The 24,491-nt window shown below is 42.9% G+C and overlaps 1 protein-coding gene across 1 annotated transcript; it reads left to right on the top strand.

Annotated features, from left to right (window-relative positions):
• The first annotated feature begins 6,586 nt into the window (after positions 1-6,586).
• Positions 6,587-23,608, top strand: snap25a (synaptosome associated protein 25a). Its single transcript, XM_085371994.1, has 7 exons — positions 6,587-6,658; positions 8,981-9,022; positions 12,682-12,730; positions 16,187-16,304; positions 19,927-20,046; positions 22,660-22,804; positions 23,540-23,608. Exons 1-7 carry the CDS (start codon positions 6,587-6,589, stop codon positions 23,606-23,608), a joined length of 615 nt encoding a protein of 204 aa, XP_085228120.1.
• Positions 23,609-24,491: the final 883 nt, after the last annotated feature.

Below are 24,491 nucleotides of genomic sequence, written 5' to 3' on the forward strand. Positions count from 1 at the left end.
ACTGACTTTAATTCAGCTGCGATGAACCTGCCCACAGAATAACTGATTCCATATAAACAATTGTTAATGCGCAACATGAGCTCCGTCGGTGTTTTCCATCGCTCCCTGAGAAGATGGGAGCAAAGACGCCGCACGTGAGGCGCGTGATTGAGACGTAAAGTAAAAGGTCAGCGCGGCCTGCTCAAACTTCATTGCCTGACTTTAGTTATGTAGCGAGGCAGCCAGGCGATGGCGGCCTTTCTTCCCCCGACAAGTGCTTTTGAATCTGACTCGATTCAGACACGAAGCCCTGCGCTGACTGCTTTATGTAACCCAACACGGCCGTCGCTGACATGCAGGAGAGCGAGAAGAAAGGAAAAAGCACATCGGACACGTGTGTTGGCATTCAGCTGTGGTGATTATGACACGTATATGATCTCTATCTGCCGCCCAGCGAGGCTTTAATGATTCAGAGCGTGGCATGCTGGGTAATATTGTCTTGGCAGTGAAAAAAAAGTGTCTTCATATCTCACATCCGCGCTGCAAGACCAGCAGATGTTGTTGTGAATGCCTCTGGACGCACGAGTGGGAGAGGCAGACGATGAGGGTACGGCGAGACCTCCGAGCAGACCGTTCGCTCCGTCACCAGGATGAAACGTCCAGGTGGGCGAACGCGTCAGTCTGAGGCACCGACCTTCACTGCTGACTCCATTCGCCGTCACCTGAACGTGTCTGGATCTGAGCTCTGCGGCCGTGCTGAATATTTTATCAGTTAAATTGATCCTGTTATGATGCTTGCATTAAGCTGGTAGATGTTGTTGTTTATATGGACAGTGCCCTGAACAACGCTCTATATGTAAGACAAAGACCCCGTAATAAGACAGCGGGAAGGGAAAACTCGCCTCCCACGGCCTCCCTGAGCCTGAGTGGGTGGATGGAAACGTCATCTATGGCACAACCATCAGTGACATCATGTGAGTGGCGAATGTGTAATATTTACTCTTCTTTTAGGTCGTTTGGCCAAATCAAAATAACGTGTCTGACTGGTTAACTGCTGAATGCTTTACTGTGTTTTCCTGGGCAGAGGACACACTCGGGTTTATTGTTGAGATGACTACCTGCTGATGCAGTCAGAGGAAACAACTCAGTGAACCCGAGGTCCATAAAACCAGCACGATGAGCTGGTTCCTCGCTCATCCTCAGCGGGTCCGGCCCTTCTGTCAGGTTTCATTCAGCCGATGTTAGTGCACTGAGGCTTTCTTCACACGTGGTCTTGTCTGTCCCTCAGGATGTGCGTGGATTCATTCTTCGTGACTTTGCCTTTGGGTCATAAAGGCCGACACCACAGTCGAGTTTCTGCTGAGCCAGAGTTACATGTAACTGCCTCGATTGGTCCTGTAGACATGTCCGCTGATAATCTCTCTCATGCTCATCTTTCATGCAAGCTTCTGGTAATTTTGCATCTGGATGCGTCCAGCTGTTTAGCCAGTGATACTAGCCTGTGGTGACCCGCAGAGGATTGCAGCTACAGGGGCACGCGCTGTTTATTTCTCAGGCTGATCCTCTGAAAGTCCAGGAAGCCGGGATTCCTCTGCCCGTTCACTCCCCAACAAACAGACGATACTGCTGCATCCTCACAGTCCTCAGTTACACCGCCTGCAACAGCAAACAGAGGCCTGTGGAGGCAGCAGCTCCCACCTCCGGGTTTTTCTCTTGTTTACCTGACTTTCATGAACGTGCTCTCGTTACACTCAGGCCATTTGCTGCGTGCCATGCGCCTCTTGTTGCCTCTCTGGAACGCTCTTCACTTTTATTTGTGTGACTGCCGTTTTCTGGCGTAACAGTGAGGTGGGAGGTATTTGTCGCCTCCTTTGAGGCCCATCGTGATGCCCGTCGATGTGCATACTTGAGATTGAAAAATAAAGAGGACGTTTGCATGAACTAGTATTGAATTCAGTTCTTAGAAGCTCGATCTGATGCTGCAGTCGTGTTTCTCTGACGTCAGCCCGTTCCAGCTCATTAATTACTTTTCATATTTTTTTTTTGTTATTCTCTTTTTATTAAACAACCTATATAAACACAAATAATCCAAAATAAACATATAATCAAGAACAGACGTAAATAATAAAAAAATAAAAAATAAAAATAAGAAAAACAGACGGGTGTACCCTCTAGTGTGTATGTACTCGCACACATATATTCACTCACACACCCATATTCTTAAGCATACATACACATACCTACTTACATATGTGTTCACTTGTAGTCTCATACATACTAACATATACATATAAACACATAACGATTCAGAAATGTGGCATATATAGTTACAGAGATTCAAACAAGATCGGGTCTCCTTAACCGGATGTAGTGTTTCCATTTACCCCAAATTTCACTAAATATATCAAACTGGAGTCTTTTAATGAAGGTAATTCTTTCCATTTTAAACATCCCATGTACAGTCTCATGCCAATCACCCAGTGATGGAATTTTCACACTAAGCCATTTCTTGGTAATAATTTTACGGGCAGCCAAACTCAGGATACCATACAACTGCTTAGACATTTTATCTACATTTACTGAGTATAAATATCCAAACAAAAGTTCGTCCCAATTAAAGGTAAGCTGCATACCAAAAATAATCTGCAACTCAGAGTGGATCAATACCCAAAAAATGTTGATCCTTGGGCAAGACCAGAACAGATGAAAATGTTTTACTCCTTGGGCCCCACAATTTCTCCAGCAATTAGAGTGATTAAAATAATGTTTACTTTGTGCAGGGGTAATAAAAAACCTACAGATACTCTTCCAACCGTAACATCTCCATGTATTAGAACTAGAAATTCTCCACTGAAAAGCGCACTGCTCATACCAAATGTTATCTGATATTGCTATATTTGTTTCACTTTCCCATTTTTTTTTGATGTAGGTAGTATTCCACTTCTTAACCTCTTGTATACCCTTGTACAATCTTGAAATCACCTTAAGGCCTGTGTCAGCCTGATAAGCCTTGACAAATATACTCAGAACAGGTAAAGAAAAAAGATCTGTTCTCTTAGGTATAAAATTATATAGATGATGCCTAATTTGTAAGAACCTAAAAAAGTCCGTTTTACTTAACTGGTATTGATCTTTTATTGATTGGAAGTCCCTAAGAATTCCCTTATCGTAAAACATACAATATGCCGTTAAACCTTGTCCAGAACATTTTTTATATCTTACGTCTAATTCATTAGGTAAAAAATCACTGTCAAAAGCGCACCATCTTAAAATCCTAACCTCTTCAATCCAATCATTCTTATTAAGAAATTGTAACCAGAGTTTTAAAGGTAGGTTAATCCATTGGTTTCCTTGATGAATTTGTTTTTTAATAAGTGTCACATCCCCTAGAATTGCCTGAATTGGAGAATCTTTTAAGGTCACTGTTTCTAGTTCTTTCCATCTCGCTTGATAATCTACATTACACCAACACACTAATGTCCTCAATTGAGCAGAAATATAATAGTCTTTCAAACATGGGAACCCCAACCCTCCTTTGTCTTTAGCCAACTGAATAGTTTGGTACTTAATCCGTGGTTTTTTCCCCTGCCATATAAACCTAGAGATTATTTTGTCCCATTCCCGAAATTGTTTGTCAGTTATTTCTACAGGGAGTGTTTGGAATAGGTAGAGCATCCTGGGCAAGATATTCATTTTAACTGTATCTATACATGATTCAAAATTTAAAAATGGTAATAAATTCCATCTTTTAATATCCTCATTTATTTTATAACTTAAAGGATTAAAGTTTGCATTGTATATCTTAGACCAGGGGTGCTCAATACGTCGATCGCGATCGACCAGTCGATCGCAAAGGTAGTATTGGTAGATCGCATGGCATTAAAAAAATAGATGCCAGCCTATCATCCATCCCGTCACTTGATTGATACAGGGAAGCCAGTCAGATGACATCAGATTTATTTCTGACGCTTAGGTCGCTGCGCATGCGCAAACAGCGGCGCGAAGTGTAGTAAAACTGACAAGCTAGTCAGCGAGTTAACTCCAATTTTTAGCTCTCGGTTTTTTCTCTTAAACCTGGCCGTCAGCAGCTACTGTCCGGACTATGCATCCCTGGCTGATTCAATTCAGTGCAAGTCATCAGAGTAAACTCAGGTAATGACAAAAAATTTACATAGTTAATTGTGTTGTGAAATATTGGATGTTGCGGTTATGCATGTATATACATTGTAGATATAAAGAATCCTCAATATATTTATAAATAAGTATATGTTTTGGATTTTTGTAGTGGGTAGATCATTTTGACTTGGTCATTTTATAAGTAGCTCACATGCAGAAAAAGTGTGAGCACCCCTGTCTTAGACAGATCTTTAGTAATATTTACTCCAAGATACTTCATCTGCTCCGTTTCCCATTTCAAATTGGCTTTAGCCTTAATTTCATAATTGGGCTCATAGTTAAAAGTTAATATCTGAGTCTTCGATATATTTAGTTTATAACCTGATATTGAACTAAAGATCTCCAGAAGTGACAATAGCTTGGGGAAAGTAGTGTTTGGATTTGTCAAATAAATCAAAATATCGTCAGCAAACAAGGAAATCTTATGCTCTCGACCCCTAATCTTGACTCCAGTAATAGTATTGCTTTGTATTACACTTTGACTCAGGGCCTCTATGAAGAGAGCAAAGAGTGAGGGGCTTAGAGGACAACCCTGACGTGTCCCTCTCTGTAGGTTAAAAACATTTGAAAGCGCCCCATTAACTTTGATTCTTGCCCTTGGTGATTTATATAGTGCTTGTATTATCCTGATAAACGATGGAATCCGAATTTATCCATGACTTTGTATAAAAATTCCCAATTAACCCGATCGAAGGCCTTTTCTGCATCTAAGCTCATAAGGACCATCTGAATTTTATTTTTCCTAACATAATCAATAACGTGTAGTGTTCGGCGAACATTATCTTGCGTTTGTCTCTGCTTAATAAAACCAGTCTGATCCAAACTAATTATCTGAACAAGAATATTTTCAATTCTTTTGGCAAGAATGTATGTAAATATCTTAAAGTCCTGGTTAAGAACACTAATGGGGCGGTAATTTCCACAGTCAAGCCTGTCCTTTCCTTCTTTAGCTATTATAGAGATAGAAGCCTCATTCCAAGATGGGGGAATTACTCCCGTCTTTAAAATATAGTTGAATGATGTTCTCATCAAAGGAATCAGTACCTCTTTCATTTCTTTATACCAGTCTGATGGGAATCCATCTGGGCCTGGGAATTTATTCGGTTTCAATTTTGTAATAGCTTTTTTAATTTCAAATTCAGATATGTCCTTGATTAGGGTTATATTCTGTTTTTCATTCAACTTTGGTAAGTCGAATGAATCTAAAAAAGATATCATACCTTTAATATCCACTCTAGGTTGTGTATATAGTTCTTTGTAGAATTTTAGGAAGGCTGACTGTATATCTTCAAGTTTATACACAATGTTATTTGTTTGAGGGTCCTTTATTTTATATATTGTATTTTCTAATTGTTGTTTTTTTAATTTATAAGCCAGTAATTTAGCAGATTTGCCTCCTACCTCATAGTATCTTTGTTTTAAAAAAACCATATTTTTTTGTATTTCACTTGAAAAAATTTCATCGATTTCGTTTTTCTTCTTTTGTATTTCTAATTGTAAGTTTGTAACTGCGCTTATTTTATGGGCATCTTCAAGATATTGTAGTTGTGTCTGGAGTTTTCTTAAATGCTCATTTCTCTTCTTTTTTAAATTAGCGCTGTAACCTATGAGTTTTCCTCTTATCACTGCTTTTAGGGCGTCCCATAGAATACTTGGGGAAACTTCTTCATTATTATTTTCCGCTATATAATCTATTATATCTTGACTAATTTGTTCTTTCATCGTGCTTAGAATACTTGTATTTAATCTCCAGGATGTAACTCTTCTTTCGTATCCAAGCACTACTTCCAGGTACAATGGGGCATATTTTGTTATATGTGTGTGTTCATGTATGTGGACTACACTACACACTACACAAACGCACACGGGGCATTCTTGCAGGCTGCGAGCGAGCAGCAGGTGTGTTTGTCATGAATCTGAAGGTAACATCACGTGTCCTCGTTTTCAGTTTGGCTCAGTAGTGCAGCTGAGATAGAGGCAAAAACATCACCAACACGGCAGGGACGATGTTAAGCTCAGAAAGTTGAGAATAATGATTTTAAAGCACGTCGAAAGATCGAGAAGGGAAAATATTCGCGGGGAGCTGTCAGCTGGTTTCATCTTGTTGTGTCTTTACATAAATAAAGACGTTTTCATCATAAACGGACGCAGAGAAAGGTCTGAGGTCAGGGGGAAAGGGATCACGCCACAGTGATGCTGTGAGTTTGAATCCTGCACAAGCTCACGGGTACGTTAGTTGACTCTGCAGTGGTCGCACACCAAATTATCCACGTTCTCCATCGTCCCGAGTCCGTTGATGCGACAGTCGACTGAGCCGTGTGCTGCACGCTGAATGCTTTGTGTTTTGCCTCTCTTCCAGCCTTCCCCGGACTCCCACTAGGATCTTCTCTTCCCTGTCGGAGACCTTCTCCACCCCCGACATCCAGCAGACATGGCAGATGATGCGGACATGCGCAATGAGCTGTCAGACATGCAGCAACGCGCTGACCAGCTGGCTGATGAGGTGAGAACACCGGACTTGCTGCATCACAGGCGTTTGCCTCGTGATGGCAGGTGCACGCTTACTGACTCGCTGAGGAGTCGCGTGGTGGTTGGAGACGCCGAGCACCTTTGTTTTATCACAACTTCAAACATACTGAAACTATGCAGCACAGTAAGAGGGTGCACTAATGAGCACATTATAGAGTGTGTGTGAGTGTGTGTGTGCGTGTGTGTGTGTGTGTGTGTGTGTGTGTGAGTGTGAGTGTGTGCGTGTGTGTGTGTGTGTGTGTGTGTGTGTGTGTGTGTGAGTGTGTGTGCGTGTTTCGCAGTTAGAGAGAGGGCAAGAGAGTGAGAAAGCCTAACAGCTGATCAGCCCTCCAGCTTCACATATGACTCACTGTGGCACAGCTGAGCAGAATATTAAATACAAACACACACACAGACACACACACACGCAGGAACGCAGGGCAAACACAAAATGGCGGCGCTGGAATAACAGTTTTGTGGCTTCTGTCAGCTTCAGCCTCCACAGTGATTCCAACAGATGGAAGCAAACGAGCGAGCTGATGCAGACGGATCAGAGACAGAATACAAAAAGGCAGAATCAGAAGAAGGAAAAAGAACGTGAGCCACGTGAAAAATGGCTGCTCGGTGTCAGATTTGTTTGTCTAACCGACACCCCCCACCCCTCAACCCCTACCAGCGCAGACGATGCGCTTGCAGCGAGCGCAGCGAGGCGGAGCTGCTGCCCCTGTGCAGCCTCACGCTCCTTAGAGAATGGGAGCCCCTGTTACACATCAGCCAGGAGCTAATAACAGACGTCACACAGCGATGAGGATTCTGCCTGCTGCTAATAACAAAGCTGAGTTATTTTGATCAATCAATGCTAACTTAGTAAAACAGACACAAATGCCCATCACGTGCTATAAGTGCTGCATTTCAGGACCTTCCAGGTCTTATCTTACATGTTCCCACAGCTCTGCAAGCTGTCGTGCCCCCCCCTCCCTCCCACTTCTGTTTAGCACCTGGGGATCTGTCGGCCCGAGAGCTGCCACCAGTGCCCTTCGAGGCCTTCCCTAAACCACAGCTCAATTCATGATTAAGCCATTTATCTACTAAGAAACACTGGCTAACTTAAAATGAGGGCCCAGCGAGTGAAATGATTATATGAAAGACAGAATGCTGTCTGACGCTGCCCCTCATTTCTTGATATTTTATTTCCAAGGAGTTTAAAAACTATCTGCAGCAGATGAACCTTAGAAACAGGAAATAATCCAGGAAAGACGCGACAGAGGACCTGAGAGATGCTTTTGGGTCTTCTGGTGATTTATCCACTGTTTCCCACAGAAATCGTCTCAGCTGAGGGGCGGCTGTTCTGCCACATCACACAAGAACTGGACTGAAAATCTGTGGCAGCAGCTACGATGGAGTGATGACATTTTAGCTCAAATTATCGTCAGTGTGTATAAGGTCAGGAAAAGGTACAACACTAAAACGTAGAGGCTCCGTGTCTTTTTGGGGCTGTAGTGTTGCAGGTCTGTAAAGTGTCCGATTAACATCAGCTTCGTTTTTCACTTAATTTTTAGCCTGGAAATCCGAAGCACACTGCCGAAGCAGTGAAAGCAAACATTAAAACAAGTGTGGGCTCATCTTCACTGTAGCCGGGTCCCAATTTCCCAGACAAATATAAAGAAACGAGAGGGGCGGCTCTAGACTTTTGTGCCGTACTCTAAACTTAGAATAAGTCACCATTTCCATGTGTTACAGTCAGAGCTATGCAGTCCTGCGTGCACACAGTCCATCTCTGCGAGTTCATGTTGAGTTCACGTCGATAATCGTTCAGGGATTGATCCTGTTTGCGGCTGCTGATTGTTCTGATCGGCTCCATTTAGTTTCACACACACTCGCTTATGTTCAGTCGAACGAATGCGCACAACCACATTGAGTTGTTGTGTAAATAAGATTTAACAGGAACACAACAGTCAACAGAACCTGTTGTGTCCACCTGCAGCATGGCTGTGAGAGGGTGCAGAGCAGAGCAGTTACCACGACAGCAGATATGACAAAGCCTGGAAAAGCATGGAAGGTGGTGGTGGGTTGCAAAGAGGCTTGCAGATGTGCAGCAGCTGTGGGCAGACTTTTTAGACTTTTGCATTAATGGAAAATCAAAGGCTGATGGCAGTGAGAGCAGCTGACCTGCCAGTCCTGCAGGTAAGCTTGGCTTCATGGCCGGTCTGGTGCGATGCTCAGGTTATTGGCCATCACATGAAAAACTGCACATAACATGAAAACCAAAACTTTCCAAGCTTCTTGAATCTGAATTGTTTCTTTTATTTGTCCGCAGTCACTGGAGAGCACTCGCCGTATGCTGCAGCTGGTCGAAGAGGTAAGAAAAGTCCTCTAAATGTTGGTGTATGAGTTTGATTTATAGCCAACAATAATATTTAAAAATGTGTGTCAACAACAAACGAAAATAAATGATACTGAATCGCGTCTCGCGGTGTTACGTGTGCAGGACGAGCTGCTGTTTTGCAGCACAGATCATTTCCTGTGCCGACACTCGGATATAAGCAGGGCAGAGGAGACTTCAGGGTTAGTCGTGTGAATATTACAACGATGTCGTTTTGCTCCTGTGTTGCAATGTTGTTACTGTTACTAAAACCTTCATTTTCAGTAATCTGGGAAGGGAGGAGTGTATGCAAAGTGCAAACACACAAGCTCATAGGATAAACGTCCTTTTCTAATAACTGCGCCTCTGTCAGAGATCCTTTACATTTTACAAACTTAAAGGTTTTAACCTGACGACACCAGCGGCACCAGGATTACATGCAAGCATGTCACTGTACCAACACTGAAACTCTCAGAGGAGCAGAGATGAATCAGTAGTAGAAGAGCGAGGACAGTAGGAAGCTCATTGTTGTGTGAGGATCTCTAAAGCTGTTAGAATAGCTCAGATTTATGGAGCGAGACTCAGATACCTGAAAGTCCAAACTCAGCGTTCAGCTGTCATACACTCAGCAAGTGTTCACGTTCATCAGCGCTGCCAGGAAGGACACAATCAGACTTTACATGAGAGGGAAACATGGCGCTCTATCAGATCTATTCTGAACCGTTAGTGGTCGGTTTGCCCCCAAACAGCCAGTCAAAAGACAGAAGTAAGTCTACTGTTTGTGCCTTGGATTGGTGTTTGTTCAGTCATCTGTGGGACAGGCTCTGACCTGGTCAGCGCTCTCTCGTCAGATTGTGCTGGTGATCAGCAGAAGCGTTACCAAGACGGCCTCCAAATGGCAGGAAACTGTGGATAAAAGCGAGACTGTCAGTTAGGCTTGGTGGCATTTTCTGTAACGTTACGTGATGTATACGTAGTTAATTTTAGCTGTATCCACAGAAACAGTCGTCATATGAAAATACTGAACATGTTTGTTTGTTTGTTTGTTTTAAAGCTGTAAGAAGAGGAAGTGGAAACAATTCCTTCTTAGTCATTTAGACACGACACGATTGCTGTGCACAGAAAAATGCAGCACGTTTTTAATAAATCCAGTAAACTGTCCAACACAAAGCCACACGTACATGTCAGCACGTCCCTGTCACGTTCATGCTTTGCCCAACGGTTGTGGAGCGTGTGCCCAGCTTTGGCGGACCATGAGGCAACTGAGTAATGGCGTGAATAGCACATAACGTGAAGATCAATGACATCAGGGATGATAATACTGCAATGTAATGAGACTGCAACAAGCAGACGCAGATGGAAGAAAGGAGGGCGGGTGAGGCATGGAGAGACAAGGAGTGAGAGCATCTGGGGGGGTGAGTGGCTAACAAGCTACCCGCTGCAGCTCTCAAGGTCATATTGATCATCAGTCGACATTTCTCACCATCAGCTCCACCCTACAAATGTACTGCAGGCAGGGAGGGACCGAAGGAGGGCTGAACAGAGCGACGGCTTCTTTATGCACGTGATCAGAGAGATGGAGGGTGGGGAGGATGCAGCACAAACAGCTGACATAGATAACATTCAGCGGCTCTCGTGATGTCACTCGCGACTCTGTGTTTATCGGTTTTCCCCACAAACTGAATGTCCAGGACGACAGTAAGAAGATCTGTTCAGTCTGAAAAATACAAAATTAGTTGTTTCTAAAAATGAGGCTGACTTTCACTCGATTCCGGAGCTTTAGCGGCGTGCTCTTAGCGGCGTGCTCTTAGCGTAGCGTGCTCTTAGCGTAGCGTGCTCTTAGCGTAGCGTGCTCGTTGCTGTGAGGCCATTTGAAAAAGCCGGGATTATTAGATAGGGAACATTTCATGTCATCACAGGTACAAAAGCAAACATAAACTGTAAACCTGGGACAATGATCTGTCATCAACAGTCCGTCAGTGGAGGTGTAGGATAATACTCTCCTGCACCGCCAGGTTAGATGGAGAAAGCTGCACCATCCTCAGGCCTGTCTGGGATTATGGTTGATTATTGTTGGGTTTCCCCAGGGACACATTTCAGATACTTTGGGATTTCTCATGCAGAGGCTCCTTATTGCTCCCCTCTCGCCTCCCAAGCATCCGTGTGGCTCTCTTCCCAAACTGCTGAGGAGGAGGGGTGGCTGTTTGTCATGGCGAGCACGTGTGGTACACAGCGACACACCGTGATCGTATTTATGCCGATCAGGCTGAGCCAGCTGCCAAATCTTAGTGCTGCATTTTAAAGAAGCACACAGTTGTATGTTAGCTAACGCTGCTGCATCTTCTCAGACTCCTTTGCCAGCCCCGCCATCAGTGACGAGAAGCATTACTGTGAATGCTATTGCAGGCTCAGCTGCTCCAGTCAGGAGCAGAAAACTCGCATTGTACCACGATTTTAAGAAGAACGCTCGTCCGCTGTCGATGCTAGCATCATTAATCTCCTTCAGCTTGATTCCACGTTTAACAGACAGATGTCTTTGCATCTTCGGATCAATATCATCAGCACAGAGGTAATAGGAAGGAAAATATTCAATTTGTTTGTTCAGGAAAACAAGAAGATGAAGCAATGATCCCGATGATCAAGCTCAATGTGCATTTGTTCTGTTGCTTTACAGAAAGCACAGCAGCAGATGTGTTATTCTCTCTCTCTCTGCTGTTTAAATTAAAGCCTTCGGCCAGCAGTTACTAATACACTGTGCCAGCACCAGCTGGTTTTTTGAAACAAAAGGTAGAAAGAGAGCGCAGTGACAAAATTGCATGTAACAGGTGATGACTCGGAGATTTTAGCCACTCACCCTTTCTCAAGATGCAAAAATACAGAGAATATTTAAATCAAGTGTGCGATTAACACTTCCAACACACAATTTAAAGCTAATCGCACCGATATAAAAAACAGCAGGTCTGTGATTTTTTTTGAGTTGCTGATATGAGTAAATTATACCCTTAGACTTCTAAATCACATTCATTTGTGCTCAAGCTGTTATTGCCCCGACTAGCTGAAGACTGGGCAGGTGTGTCAGGTGTGTCAGGTGTCATAAATAAGGTCCTTAAACTATCTGTGAAGGAACTGTCCCAAAGCATGCATGTATGGTGCTTAATGCATGTAAAGTTAAATGAGGAATGGTTCATACTTTCATATAATACAGATTTGTAACCTTTATTTAATGAGGAGTTCACTCTTGTGGTGACCAGGTAAAGGTGACGTCTCTTAAAAAATGGTTGTAAGGCTAAAAAGTCACATAAAAAATATAAAAGAAAAGCACAAAACACAGCTGGATGAAGGTGGTAGATGTTTTAGTTTAGATTTGCAGGGAATTAATTGCAAAAATGTACCTTTAAAAGTGTGTGTGTGTGTCGCTCTCCTGCTGTAATAAAAACGTAATTTGGCGAAGGCGAGCAGAGCGCTCGTGTTAGCTGCAGGTGTAATTGTGCTCTGCCAGCGTGTTTAACCATGTTAGGAGAATTTAACTTCAAAGGATGCAAAGAAAGGAGCAGCGCAGAGTTTCTCAGCTTCACTGCTTCCTGAGCTCCTGCAGCCGCTCACCACTGTTTTCCTGTGATTGTCTTCCTTTTCCACCTCCTGTCTCCGGGGAATAGAGCAAAGATGCCGGCATCAGGACTTTGGTTATGCTGGACGAGCAGGGAGGTAAGTGTGCATGAGGGGCGAATGCGCAGGGTCACAACATATAGATGCGACCAGAATCGGCACAGTGATAATATGATTGCATTCAAATACAAGCAGCGCTACACTCCAGTCCTCACCTCGTAGACTTAGAATTAAACGACGCGTTTCATTTGCAGTTGCTTGGTTTTACTTGAGTATTTCCAAACTAATTCGTTTTGTCCTTAAAGGAATCGGTTTTGAGTTGTTTGATTTGTTGCATGTTTTCTTTGGTGAAGGTTCAACATGGTTTCCTTCTTTCTTTCAGCTTCTTTTAACATTTGTTTTCTTTGGCTAACATTTTTCTTTTTACTTTGCCTAACCGCTTTCACTTTGCCAGCAGCGTTTTATGGTTTTTCTGAGCTGAGGACGACGGTTAAAGGAATTGTCACGAGTGCCAAAACCATAACAGATCCTGTCAGGAAGATTTAACGGCAGCAACCGCAGGAATGAAACCTTACAGCTCAACAACTCATTGTCAGGAACCGGCCGACGGCCTTGTCCCTGTGGGTGCTGCCGGCAGTGTAACCTCCGGGCTGGTCTCAGATCTGTTTACAAGAAATAAATACATTTAAAAAACACCCATATGACCTATTATACTGCTTTATATCACAATAAAGGCAAACAGGTCTGAGGACAGCTAACCTGGCCGTTCCAGCCCACTAACAGTCCAAACGATCGATTTAGCTGGTAATGACAAAATATTCAAGCCCTTGTCTATCAGCCCACCTACAGATTTGTACAATCCCTGATTAGATGCAATAAATGAGAACGTCGGCTCACAGTAACCTTAAAAGATATCATTTCTAATGTGAAGTGAATGATATTTGGACTCTTGAGCGCCCTCAGTTTTCTGTTTCTGGGAAAGCTCGTAAACCAGAGCAGCCCAGTAAGAGGCCTGACTGCACCAGCATCACTCGGGGAGAGGAAAGCTCTCCCTCCTCCAACTCTCCATTTAGCCTTGCTGCCCCGAGAACTGCAGGATCGTTTGCAACAGCTGACTGGACGCAGGAGCCCGAGCTGACCTATGACCCCAGATTTGCACCTCTGCAGCACTTGGTGCTGAAGTCAACATTCATAGGCTGATGTGCTTTACCTCTGATGCAAATCATTTCAATTTGAACTTGAAGCCATCGCTGATCTTTATTTTGTATCATTCTTCAATGATCACCACACACTCAGTGACCCACTTCTCTATAATACCACTAACACAATGTGACGTCCTTTATGACCATCAATGACTGTAAACCAGGGATTTTACAAATTTGGGGAAAAGAATCTGTAAAGTCGTTTCTCAGTCCACTCCATATTTAACCGTGCCTCACCCTTCACTCACCCAGCAGCCGTCCACCACACCAGCACGACGACGGCCCCGATGCTCACTGACCAGACAGACCTGAGTCCTTTCAGTTACACTGAATCATTTTAAAGCCACACACACAGTTTTCAGTTGACCCTCGTAACGGCAGCAAAAGGTGTGCTGTTCATGCTCACAGCTTCATCTACAGCTCATAAGGGCCACATGCTGCAGCTGTCACTAACATGCAAATAATCCAGTAGCTGAAAAATGTTTAAATTCTCCCAAGTTTTACACGTTAAATCAGAGAAAGGAAAACTGGGCAGCTTCCCGGCAGCTTACAACCAAAGGAAGAGAAAATCCATTCAGCACTGAAAAGGTCTTCAGCTGTAACGACCATCCGCACGTTTTCCTACGGAAATATTTCAGTAGAATTTTACAGCCTGTGACTGTCACCAAATAAATGTGATTTCAATGTATTTTATTTGAAATGACAATTTAGTTACAATTACCTATAATACTCAAAGAATAAGGAGGCAATACATCAGATTTCTGCAGAAAACAAAGAAATAATAACACTAAGTAAATTTAAGTATGGAGAAAGTCGTTTTGCGTTGCTCATAATTTAAGGTTTTTATAGGAAAGGAGACAAAAACGATTCTGTAAAGTTAAATTCTGCATAAGTCATTTTAGGTTCTGTGTGATGTCCTGATAATTTGGGTGGAAACATTTTCTTTGTAAAGTAGTTGTCAGTCAGTTTGGGATGTGGATTTTTTATGGAGCAGTTCCACCTTAACTTACTACGTTAAAGCAAAGGAAACATGTTTTTTCTCTTCACTAATTTTCTAAGTTGTGTTTGTGATTTTGAAAAAGAAAGTTAGACTTGGCTTCATCGTTATCAGGTCACATAGGCCTCCAGATTTTGGTTGTATTTACCTTTTTGTAGTTTGGTAACGGTGAACAGTCCTGAGCACACGTCTGATGGAAAAATAAAAAGACAGACGAATAACAGAACAAACATCATGCACATCAACAGAAAAGGCTAAAAAGATGAATCTACTCCATAATACAGCCAAAGTATTGCTCCCACAGAGTTACCCTGAGATGCACAAAGTCACTTTACAATATTTACAACTTTTATAAATATATCATAAAAATATTTAAATAAATATCATTACATTTAATTTCAAATAATAAACATTGAAAATCTGTTTAGTTACGTCCTTGGTCGTGGGCTGTATTATAGCGTTACCAGGATGTCTCCCACTAAGCCTTCATGGCCGTCTGCAACTGGTACTGGAAGTGATGGGAGCAGCTGGAAACTAAGAAAATGTGCCAGCCGCCTCTAAAGCTGACTGACAACCGTTTCTCCTGCTGCGGGGTATAAACTGGTACTAAAACCTGGGTTTTGTGTGGGAGGACCCGGAGCAGCTCTTTATCCTGAGCTGACAGTCTGCTCGATCGGATTTGAGATTGATCTATTGATTTGAAAAAAAGGAAACGCCGATTTCCCCCAGAAATCTTTGTTTCCCTTTAACATCTTTGCTGAAACATTTACACTTTCAATCAAATGAACCAAGAAAACAAAGAGAGAAGATTTACTTTCATTATTGGATTGTTGGGGACTCTCATGGACCATTTTCTGGTCCCCCAAAAATCTGTAAGTGCACATAATTGTATTTTAGCCACCAAAGCGATGCACTGTACACTCAGATACACACCAGAGTACAAACGCTTCACTTGCTGCTCATCATGACTCATATTTCTGTCAATCAGTCAATGAAATTCATTCCACTACTGTCATCCCTTTGTCCTGACCAGAGCAACTCGATCGTGTCGAAGATGGCATGAACCATATCAACCAAGACATGAAGGAAGCCGAGAAAAATTTAAAAGATTTAGGGAAATGCTGTGGGCTTTTCATATGTCCATGTAACAAGTAGGTACTGATAATGTGCCCCAAAGGTTCTTTACATATGTGGTGGCGTCCAGTTTTTCCTTTTTCTTCTTTTTAAGTTTTTGTTTGACTTTCTTTCGTCATAGTGTCTGAAGTTGTTGTCTTCTCTCCTTTGTCCTCTCTTTCTTTCTCTCCTCTTCTCCTTCTGCTTCGTTCTGTGGGGGATAAATGACTTGTGTTTAATCAGAGCAACTGGAGCGCATCGAGGAGGGAATGGACCAAATCAATAAGGACATGAAGGATGCAGAAAAGAATTTGAACGATCTAGGGAAATTCTGTGGTCTTTGCTCCTGTCCATGTAACAAGTAGGTGCTGCTTGCCTGCCTGCCTGCCTGCCATTTAAAATTAAGTATCTAAGAAATAAAACCGAGGTAGAAGTGACATCACAATGGCCATCAGCCAATAGTCTGCTCTACTCCAGCTCCTAATAAACACTGAGCCTGGCCCACAATGTGGAATGATTAACTTCAAAATCGTCCCTGTTCAGTCGGCCCACTTAAGGTTAAACATTTCCAGTCACAATATGACAATTTTTAAAAAAACCCAAACATCTAAAACAATAACGTGATTTCCCGTAACAGTACGTGACACTCGTTAGGCCCAGTCATGTTGGTCAGTTAGTACTTTTTATCTTCTTTTATTTAAATATTTGCTGATTCAGTAGCAACTCCCACATGGTTTACTGAAGGGATTTGCTAACAGTCAGCTGAGACTGAAGGAGTCCCCTGGATGAGTGATGAAAACGTCCAACGACCTTCTTTGGGCATAGCAAACATAGTGTCCCAGAATTTATAGCTCCCCAACTGGGAGCATCTCATAGTCCAACGGTCTGAACCATCACTGAACAATTGACCTCAAAAAGCTGCTAAAGTTCTTCCAAAGTTAAAATTGATTCACCACCCAGATTTTTACATACCTTGTACGGTCAAATGAGGCTGATACAAACCTACCGGTGAGACCCAAATTCCATAAAGCCGAGCTTTAAACGTCCAGTCAACTCTCCCCCACCCAGCCAAGGCCATGCTTCATCAATAAGTGCCTCTCTTCTACCAAGTGCCATATTCTCTAAGCTTCCACTTCTCCAAACAGCTCTGTGATGGGAGTCGTCTACATGCAGGTGTAGCCGCTGTAGAAGTCCCACCTGTAGCAGTCGTATCGATTCCTCCTGAAGAGGGTTTTTTCTCATTTTTGATGCATGGTGGTGGGAAGCTGTTGACCTTCCCAATTATAAAACGTACTTAGATTTAAAGAGCAGGGCTGGGGCTCCAGAAGCATCTTGGCACTTAGATCATCCTAATGTATTGACTCCAGATGGAAATGTAGCGATCTTGGTCCCAAAATGCCTTTGGCCAGCCTGGTCCAGGACTGGTTGACACTTCTCCTCATCTGCATGATCTCTACCACCACCACACTGCTCTGACATCCAGTAGATCCTCACCTGTTTGCAGGCAATGAGACCTTTCTGTTTCCCGTTGAACACCCCCTCCCCCACTGCCTTCTATGAGCCACCGAGCACCAATGACATGGAAAGACTGGCGAGCATGACCCTGTGAATGCTCATGCATGCGTGATGATGTAACTCACAAAGCAATGCTACACATGATGATGCTACGATCATGATGTTGATGTTTACACTGAAAATGATACTGATGGTGATCCTGATGAACAGCAATCGTTTTGTGCCAAACTCACATCGGCGCGTGTTCAGAGTTCATTTGTGAGCAGAGCTGTCGTTTCGTAACTTTACGGGTTGGACCAAATTTAAAGACATACAAAGAAAATAAAGTTAACTGAAGTCCCTGCTTGGCAAACGATGGAAAAGAACAAAGAGAAGATAAAAGAGGAATGCTGCACAACAAAACTGTCAGATGCTCAAAGTATGGCAGCGAACACGCTGAAAATAGGAAAGAAATGACAGAATGACACATTCAGAGCAAAGGAGAAAAACAGGAGTGATCTGTGGTGTAGCTTGCAGCTAGAAACTGGGCTAGGACACATGCGCACTGAGATATTTTTAGGAACGTAGTCAGGGTCGATGTATAAAATGGGTGCATCATGCCACAGCACTGTGTGCAGGACCCTTGTTTCTGCTGCAGTTTGTCTGCAGCGCTACCTCTCCTGCAGAGCGCTGTGCTAATTTAGCCTTTATTCCACTCTGGCTGCTAAACACTGATGTTTGCTAAGCTCCGTTTCCTGCAGGGAACTCGCTCACATGTAGGTCAGCCATATCAGATAGTGGCAGCCTGCTGGGACATTGACTCAACCTGCCTGCACAAATAGCAGGATGCTAAAAGAGATACATGTTTTTCAGCACTGCTGCTCACTGTACCTCCTAATCCCTTCAGCGTGTCTCTCAGAATTAGCAGACCCCAGATTTCCCTCTTAAAGGCTTCATATTGTGGCCGTCTGAATGCCACTCAGGAGCTGGTGGTGGATTGCTCGACTTGCAGGTCGCTCAATGAATGAATGAGGCAGAATGACTTTAGTCTTACCGCGGGTCCTGCAATACTCATACCATCTAATCAGATCATCTCTGCTCAATCAGAGCAGATCTGATTAGAAATGTGCAGTATATCCTTTCTGAGACAGCAGGAAAGTAAATTGCAAATTAAAGTTTTACAGAAGGAGATGAGATTAAAAAAAACGCAGCAGAAAGAAAGAAGAAAACAGATGGAAATATAAAGGACGTAGACAAGGGTAGCGTATGTGTTAATCATATTGGTGTGTGTCAGCAGGGACAGGGCGCTCAGCGAAGCCTTGCCTCAGTCCATTTCTATTAATAAGAGCAGTGTAGGAGGCGGCTGAGCCATTGCCATCCCGATACAGCTAGAATACATCCACACAGCACTCCAAGGTTATAAAAGCTCAGCAACTGTGATACAAGCAAAGAAGTGTCAGGATGCTACTGAATGGGCAGGAAAATGTTGACATGTGTACACAGACAGCATCGACAGAGCTCTAACTAAAGAGACAACTGTTACCTTCCACTCCATCTAGCTGCTGTGTGGAGCCAAAACAGATGCCGAATGTGACAGAGTGAGCTTTGATAGGCCGAGCAGCCGAGCTGCGATTGTGTTAGCACAGCTGTACAGACGCAAGCAGATGTGACTTTCGTTGAGAGATAAGCTGAGTCACAACCATTACCCCACTCCCCCGCCTCACCACCTCAACATGACCAGGATTCTGTGACATATAAAGACAGACAGGTGTGGGGGTTGGGGTGGGTGATGCCGATGGTTCAGGAACAGGTAAACGAGGCGCTCTTCTCTGCTGACTCCCTCCAGTTTCTTGTTTTGTTTTGTTCTCCTTCTTCTTGTTTCGCAGTTTGTTCTCCGCATTGATCGTCGTCCCTCCCAACAATGTGACAGTCCTGTACACTCTGTGTTGTGTGTCTGCCACAAGCTCTGTCTCTTCTCTGTTTTCTGTCACACTGTGGGAGTGGGATGTGCTTTACTGTTGCAATAACACAGAAGTATGATGGTTTAGGACAGAGAGAAGGAATCAGGCTACAACACAGTTCAAATTGCAGCTATGTTAAGACACGAAATGGCACAGCGTACAGGGCTTGCCTGATTCTGAACAGTATGTTATATACCTGCAATATAACATTGCACACATAAGTACTGTGTTACAACAGAATGAGCCTGTACCTACCAAACCCAGTCTACCAGCCAGTCCATGCCTGCTATGCTTTGCTCGACTTTAGTCTAGTCCCACCATATATTTATGTGCTGGTTGCATGAAACCGATTAACACTGTGTGTCAGCTACATGCTAATATATTTACATATGTGCTGCTGCAGTACCTCAAATCCAAGGCTCTCTTTGTTAGGTTTGACTAATTGGAAGCCTGCCTGGTTGAGGTAAATGGCGAGTCGCTTTTTTCAAACTGTTGAGTAACTTCCTCTTCGTCACTGCCGGTGGCCAGGATGAAGAGCGGAGCCAGCAAGGCCTGGGGGAATAACCAGGACGGGGTGGTGGCCAGCCAGCCCGCCCGCGTGGTGGACGAACGCGAACAGATGGCCATCAGCGGAGGCTTCATCCGCAGGTAGGAGGAACGCTTGGATGTGTGCGATTTTACGGGGCACATTCATCTTGTCTGGAATATTTCGAGGCAAGATGAGGGTAAACGTGCACATGGCATCGTTTTTGGCCTCACCGGCAGCCTGACTAGTCTAGCAAAGCAGACCAGCCTTTATGTAGCACTGAGATGTCCGTCCGCTCTCACCAGCCACTTTGTTAGATGTGCTGTTCTCTTACTTTTCCTAAAAGAACTGCTTTAATCCTTCATGGCATAGAACTGACAACATGCTGGAAACATTCCTGGGTGACTTTGATATGGATCCATACTGCTGCTACAGACCCATGATCCGCATTTCCCGCGCTCTGTTAGATCAACACGTTCTCACTCCCAAAGCGTAACATTTTACGCTAGGTGACAAATCGTCAACATATTACGTTTTCGGCTACCCAACACGTTCCTACATGACGACATCGGAAAACTGAGGACATATGAGAACTTAAATCACTTTGGGAAAACACTATTTCACGTCATTACAGTGCTGGTTAAGGTTAGGTTTAGGGCTGCAATACAGGGCAGGAACGTCAATTACCGCGAGATCGTAATTCCACTGGATTTAATCCATAACCCGGCGCGTACCATAAGAACGCGGAAGGTCACCATTCGCGTTCCTCAGGAACGCCGTGGGACGTGACAAAACGTCGGGATGTTGCGCCTCGGGAGTGAGAACAGGCTCGTTAGATTGAGATGTGGTGCCTGTGGAGATCATTTGAATACAATGAACTGTAATGATTGGAGCTTTGTGACGTGGTATACTAAGGGATACACATGATCAGCAATAATACTCGACAATGCTGCAACATTTCGTCAATAATCAAGTGTACAAAAGAAAATCCCATCACTAGATCACCACCAGCCTGAACTATGAATCCATGCTTTCATGGTGTTTGTGCCAGATCCATCCAGATGTCACAGCAGAAAGTTTGAAATATCCTGGTATTTTTCATAATTTCCTAAACTTTCTTCAGCTCACTGGCAGTAACCACATACACGGATAATCAATTATTCCACTTTTTACGTAGAGTCGGCCTTAGTCAGTATTTAAATGTACCCACAAAGGTACTCACAGGCAGTGTTGGGCAAGTTACTTTGAAAAAGTTACTAGTTACTTCTTCAAAAAAGTAACTGAGTTAGTAACTGAGTTACCAGATTCTAAAAGTAACTGATTACTTGAAAAGTAACTATTGCGTTGCTTTAAAAAAACGTTTAATCCTCTGGGGTCCAGGGTACAATCGGCCATTTTTAACTCCTTCTGATGTTCCCTCCACATTTTACCTTTAACTGTTTATCTGCCTTGTTTGGTCTCATTCTTTTCAGCACAACCTCACGTGTCTGAATTTACAGTCATGTTTTCATTTTGACAGACTGCATTAACACAATTGATTTAAAATCAGACACAAAACATAAAATCAGAGTAGAAAAAGTGATATTTTTACTGTAACAACCACACATTTCAAACTATTTACAGAAGCGGGAGCGCGCAGCTGCTTAAAGCTGTAGCGCCCGGATTACTTACAGCTACTTCCTGCACCTGAAGGTGCGGTGAGCTGAACACAGCTTCAACCGTCTGTTTGCTGAAAAATAGTAACGCGACTGCACCTCATTTTCTTGTTAGTAACAGTAACGGCGTTGTAACGATAGAAACAGTAATTAGTTAGATTACTCGTTACTGAAAACAGTAACGCCGTTAGTAACGCGTTATTCCCATCACTGCTAACAGGTACTGAAATCAGCTCTACTTTTAGTACTTTAGTGATACTTAATGTAACAACGAAAGAGCAAATGAAGGCGTTTCTACTTGAATACCATCGACTAATAGAAAAAGCACGAGTCCACAGTTCAGCATCTACTGAAGGTCGAGCTACATTAGCTACATGAACAGCTGTAAATAGACTGAAAGTCAGATAAAGACGAGGAGCAGCAGAAAAAAACATTCATTATCTGGTTCTTGTCTTCTTGTCTTCATATGTAATCAGATTACCTGATGGAGAACTATAATCCAAATCTATATTCTTGAGAACAACACAGGCTTTAGACTTTAATGTGGATATTAGATTATATCATATTTCACATTCAGTTTTTTTAATCTGTGTCTATATATTTGAAAGACTGGGAATTGTATATCTGGATATTTAACACTGTGACATTGTGATATTAATAAAGAAACACAGTGAACAGGATCCTGCGTTCAGTCTCTGCTCTTTGGAGGTTCAGAGGTGAAATATGGACAACAGCAGTGGCAATGTGTGCTGTACTAGTTACTGCAGAGATAAATGTGACCTTTTGAGATGGCCACAGGCAGGAAATCATTCCTGCCTGTGGCCATCTCCCTGTACGACGCATCCACTTAACACACTGTTTGCTGCTACAACTACACATGTTTCTTTTCCAAATATTTATTTATAAGTGACTTATGTATGTATGTATGTATATATATGTATATATTGTACTATTCTTAGTTAGCGTATTGTCTGTCTTGTCTTAATGTTGGTTTAAAATGGAGCACTGTAACAAAAAATAATTTCCCCCAGGGATCAATAAAGTATTCTGATTCTGATTCTGATTCTGATTGTATGGTAGGGTAACAGACGATGCCCGGGAAAACGAGATGGATGAGAACCTGGAGCAGGTGGGTGGCATCATTGGCAACCTGCGCCACATGGCTCTGGACATGGGCAACGAGATCGACACCCAGAACCGCCAGATCGACAGGATCATGGAGAAGGTACACGCACAGCTTTTCAGCTTTTTCTTCAAGCGCACCGGGTTCATGTAATCGCCGAGTTGAGTCATCTTGCTTATTTAGTGAGTTGCCTCCTTGCAAATATAACATATAACCAGTGTGGACACGAAGGAAAAGCTTGGAAAGCTTGGTTTGTATACGACACCAGCTCAGGTTCACAAAGCTCAGCCAGGTTGGGTCTTTTATAGGCTGCAAGGTTTTCTCCATGGATATTCCAACATTCACTTACATCCCTGTTTCCTGGTTTGGTTTAACTGAAACAGTAAGAACATCGAGTGGCCACGTTGTGAGGATGTGCAAGAGTGCTGTGAACATGCCCGTAAATTTGCAGTTGATGAAATGCTGGTGATTGGTTAGAAAGTTTTAAAATAATGTCCAACCTTAAGACTTAAATAACTTAATGCCTTTGACGCAGAACTGTGCAACTCTTAAGTCTAAGACATAAAGGAATGACAGTCATTAAAATCAGGTCAGAGATAAAATGTAGAAACAGCAAAGAAAAGTTGTCTTACCTTTTATTTTCTTAAGCATTTCTATATTTAATGGTCTCTTTGTATAATAGAGTCTTTTTAAAAAGCTCCATCTCTAAATTCAAAGCTCTACCACACCAAAAGTACAATGAAATCTATCTAACCGGGTACTAAAGATAAAACACCAAAATACAGATCTGTGGAATCAATCAACAAAGCCCTCTCATTACTTCTTCCTCTCTCACAGGCCGACTCCAACAAGACCAGGATCGATGAGGCCAACCAGCGCGCCACAAAGATGCTGGGCAGTGGCTAAACGCCCGGAGTCCGGAGCGTGAACGTCCCGGCGTCCCGCGCCACGCATCGATAGGCGCTGACATGCTTTCATCATGGTATTGACCTTCTAGGTTTGCACACATGCACATATCACCTCCCCGCCCATTGTAAATGTTGTTCTGTGTCGTCTGTCGAGCTTTTTCAAAATGATTGTCCTCGTAAAAAGATGATTTCTTATACTCCGTATATCATTCTTTCCAAAGGTTGTATATAGTGCTGACTTGATGGATCTCTAGCTCACCTGTGAAGTTTTTATTCTCTATGTCAAATATATATATATATATATATATATATATATATATATATATATATATATATATATATATCTCACATATCATATATATATACATATATATATACACACGAGTACACTTCTCTGGATGACAAGTATATAATAGGAATGCTGTACAAGCTGTTTGTTTTTTCTTCCTTTTCGGTATCTCAGTATCGTCTTAGTAAAACTGTGTCATTACATATAGGCTACTGTCATGCTCCTTATTTTGGTGTTGTCACAAAAACAGCAGGAGAAGATCGATGGCAAACACGAGTCACTAAGCGGCGGTACAGTTGGGCGGGACGGCAAAGAGCACTTACAATCAAAAGGCAGTCCTTGGTCCATTTTCCTTCATCGCAATCATACTGAGTTACTGTTTAGACAATGTGCAACTAGACTCTCTGTAGCTGTATTAGACATTGCATTCCAAGTGATGTGAATTGTGCGTTCTCTGCATGACAAATGGTAGATTTTAGTCTTATAAATAAAACCTGTCTGAAAAAATATATATAAAAAATGATAACATGGCAGTAGCAAATTGACAAAACGCATGCTCGGTATTAGGACACAGTTTATCGTTCCATACTCC

The sequence above is a fragment of the Diplotaxodon limnothrissa genome, linkage group LG15, assembly GCF_057381915.1.
Source record: "Diplotaxodon limnothrissa isolate DT_005_m linkage group LG15, D_limnothrissa_male_GT1.1, whole genome shotgun sequence".
In the NCBI taxonomy this organism is placed as follows: Eukaryota; Metazoa; Chordata; class Actinopteri; order Cichliformes; family Cichlidae; genus Diplotaxodon; species Diplotaxodon limnothrissa.

Bases quoted from the DNA above. Each gene is read 5' to 3' on its own strand.
- snap25a (XM_085371994.1), top strand. From the start codon at position 6,587: ATGGCAGATGATGCGGACATGCGCAATGAGCTGTCAGACATGCAGCAA. The intron at 9,023-12,681 runs GTAAGAAAAGTC...TCCGGGGAATAG, and splicing joins TGCTGCAGCTGGTCGAAGAG to AGCAAAGATGCCGGCATCAG. The intron at 16,305-19,926 runs GTAGGTGCTGCT...GCCGGTGGCCAG, and splicing joins TGCTCCTGTCCATGTAACAA to GATGAAGAGCGGAGCCAGCA.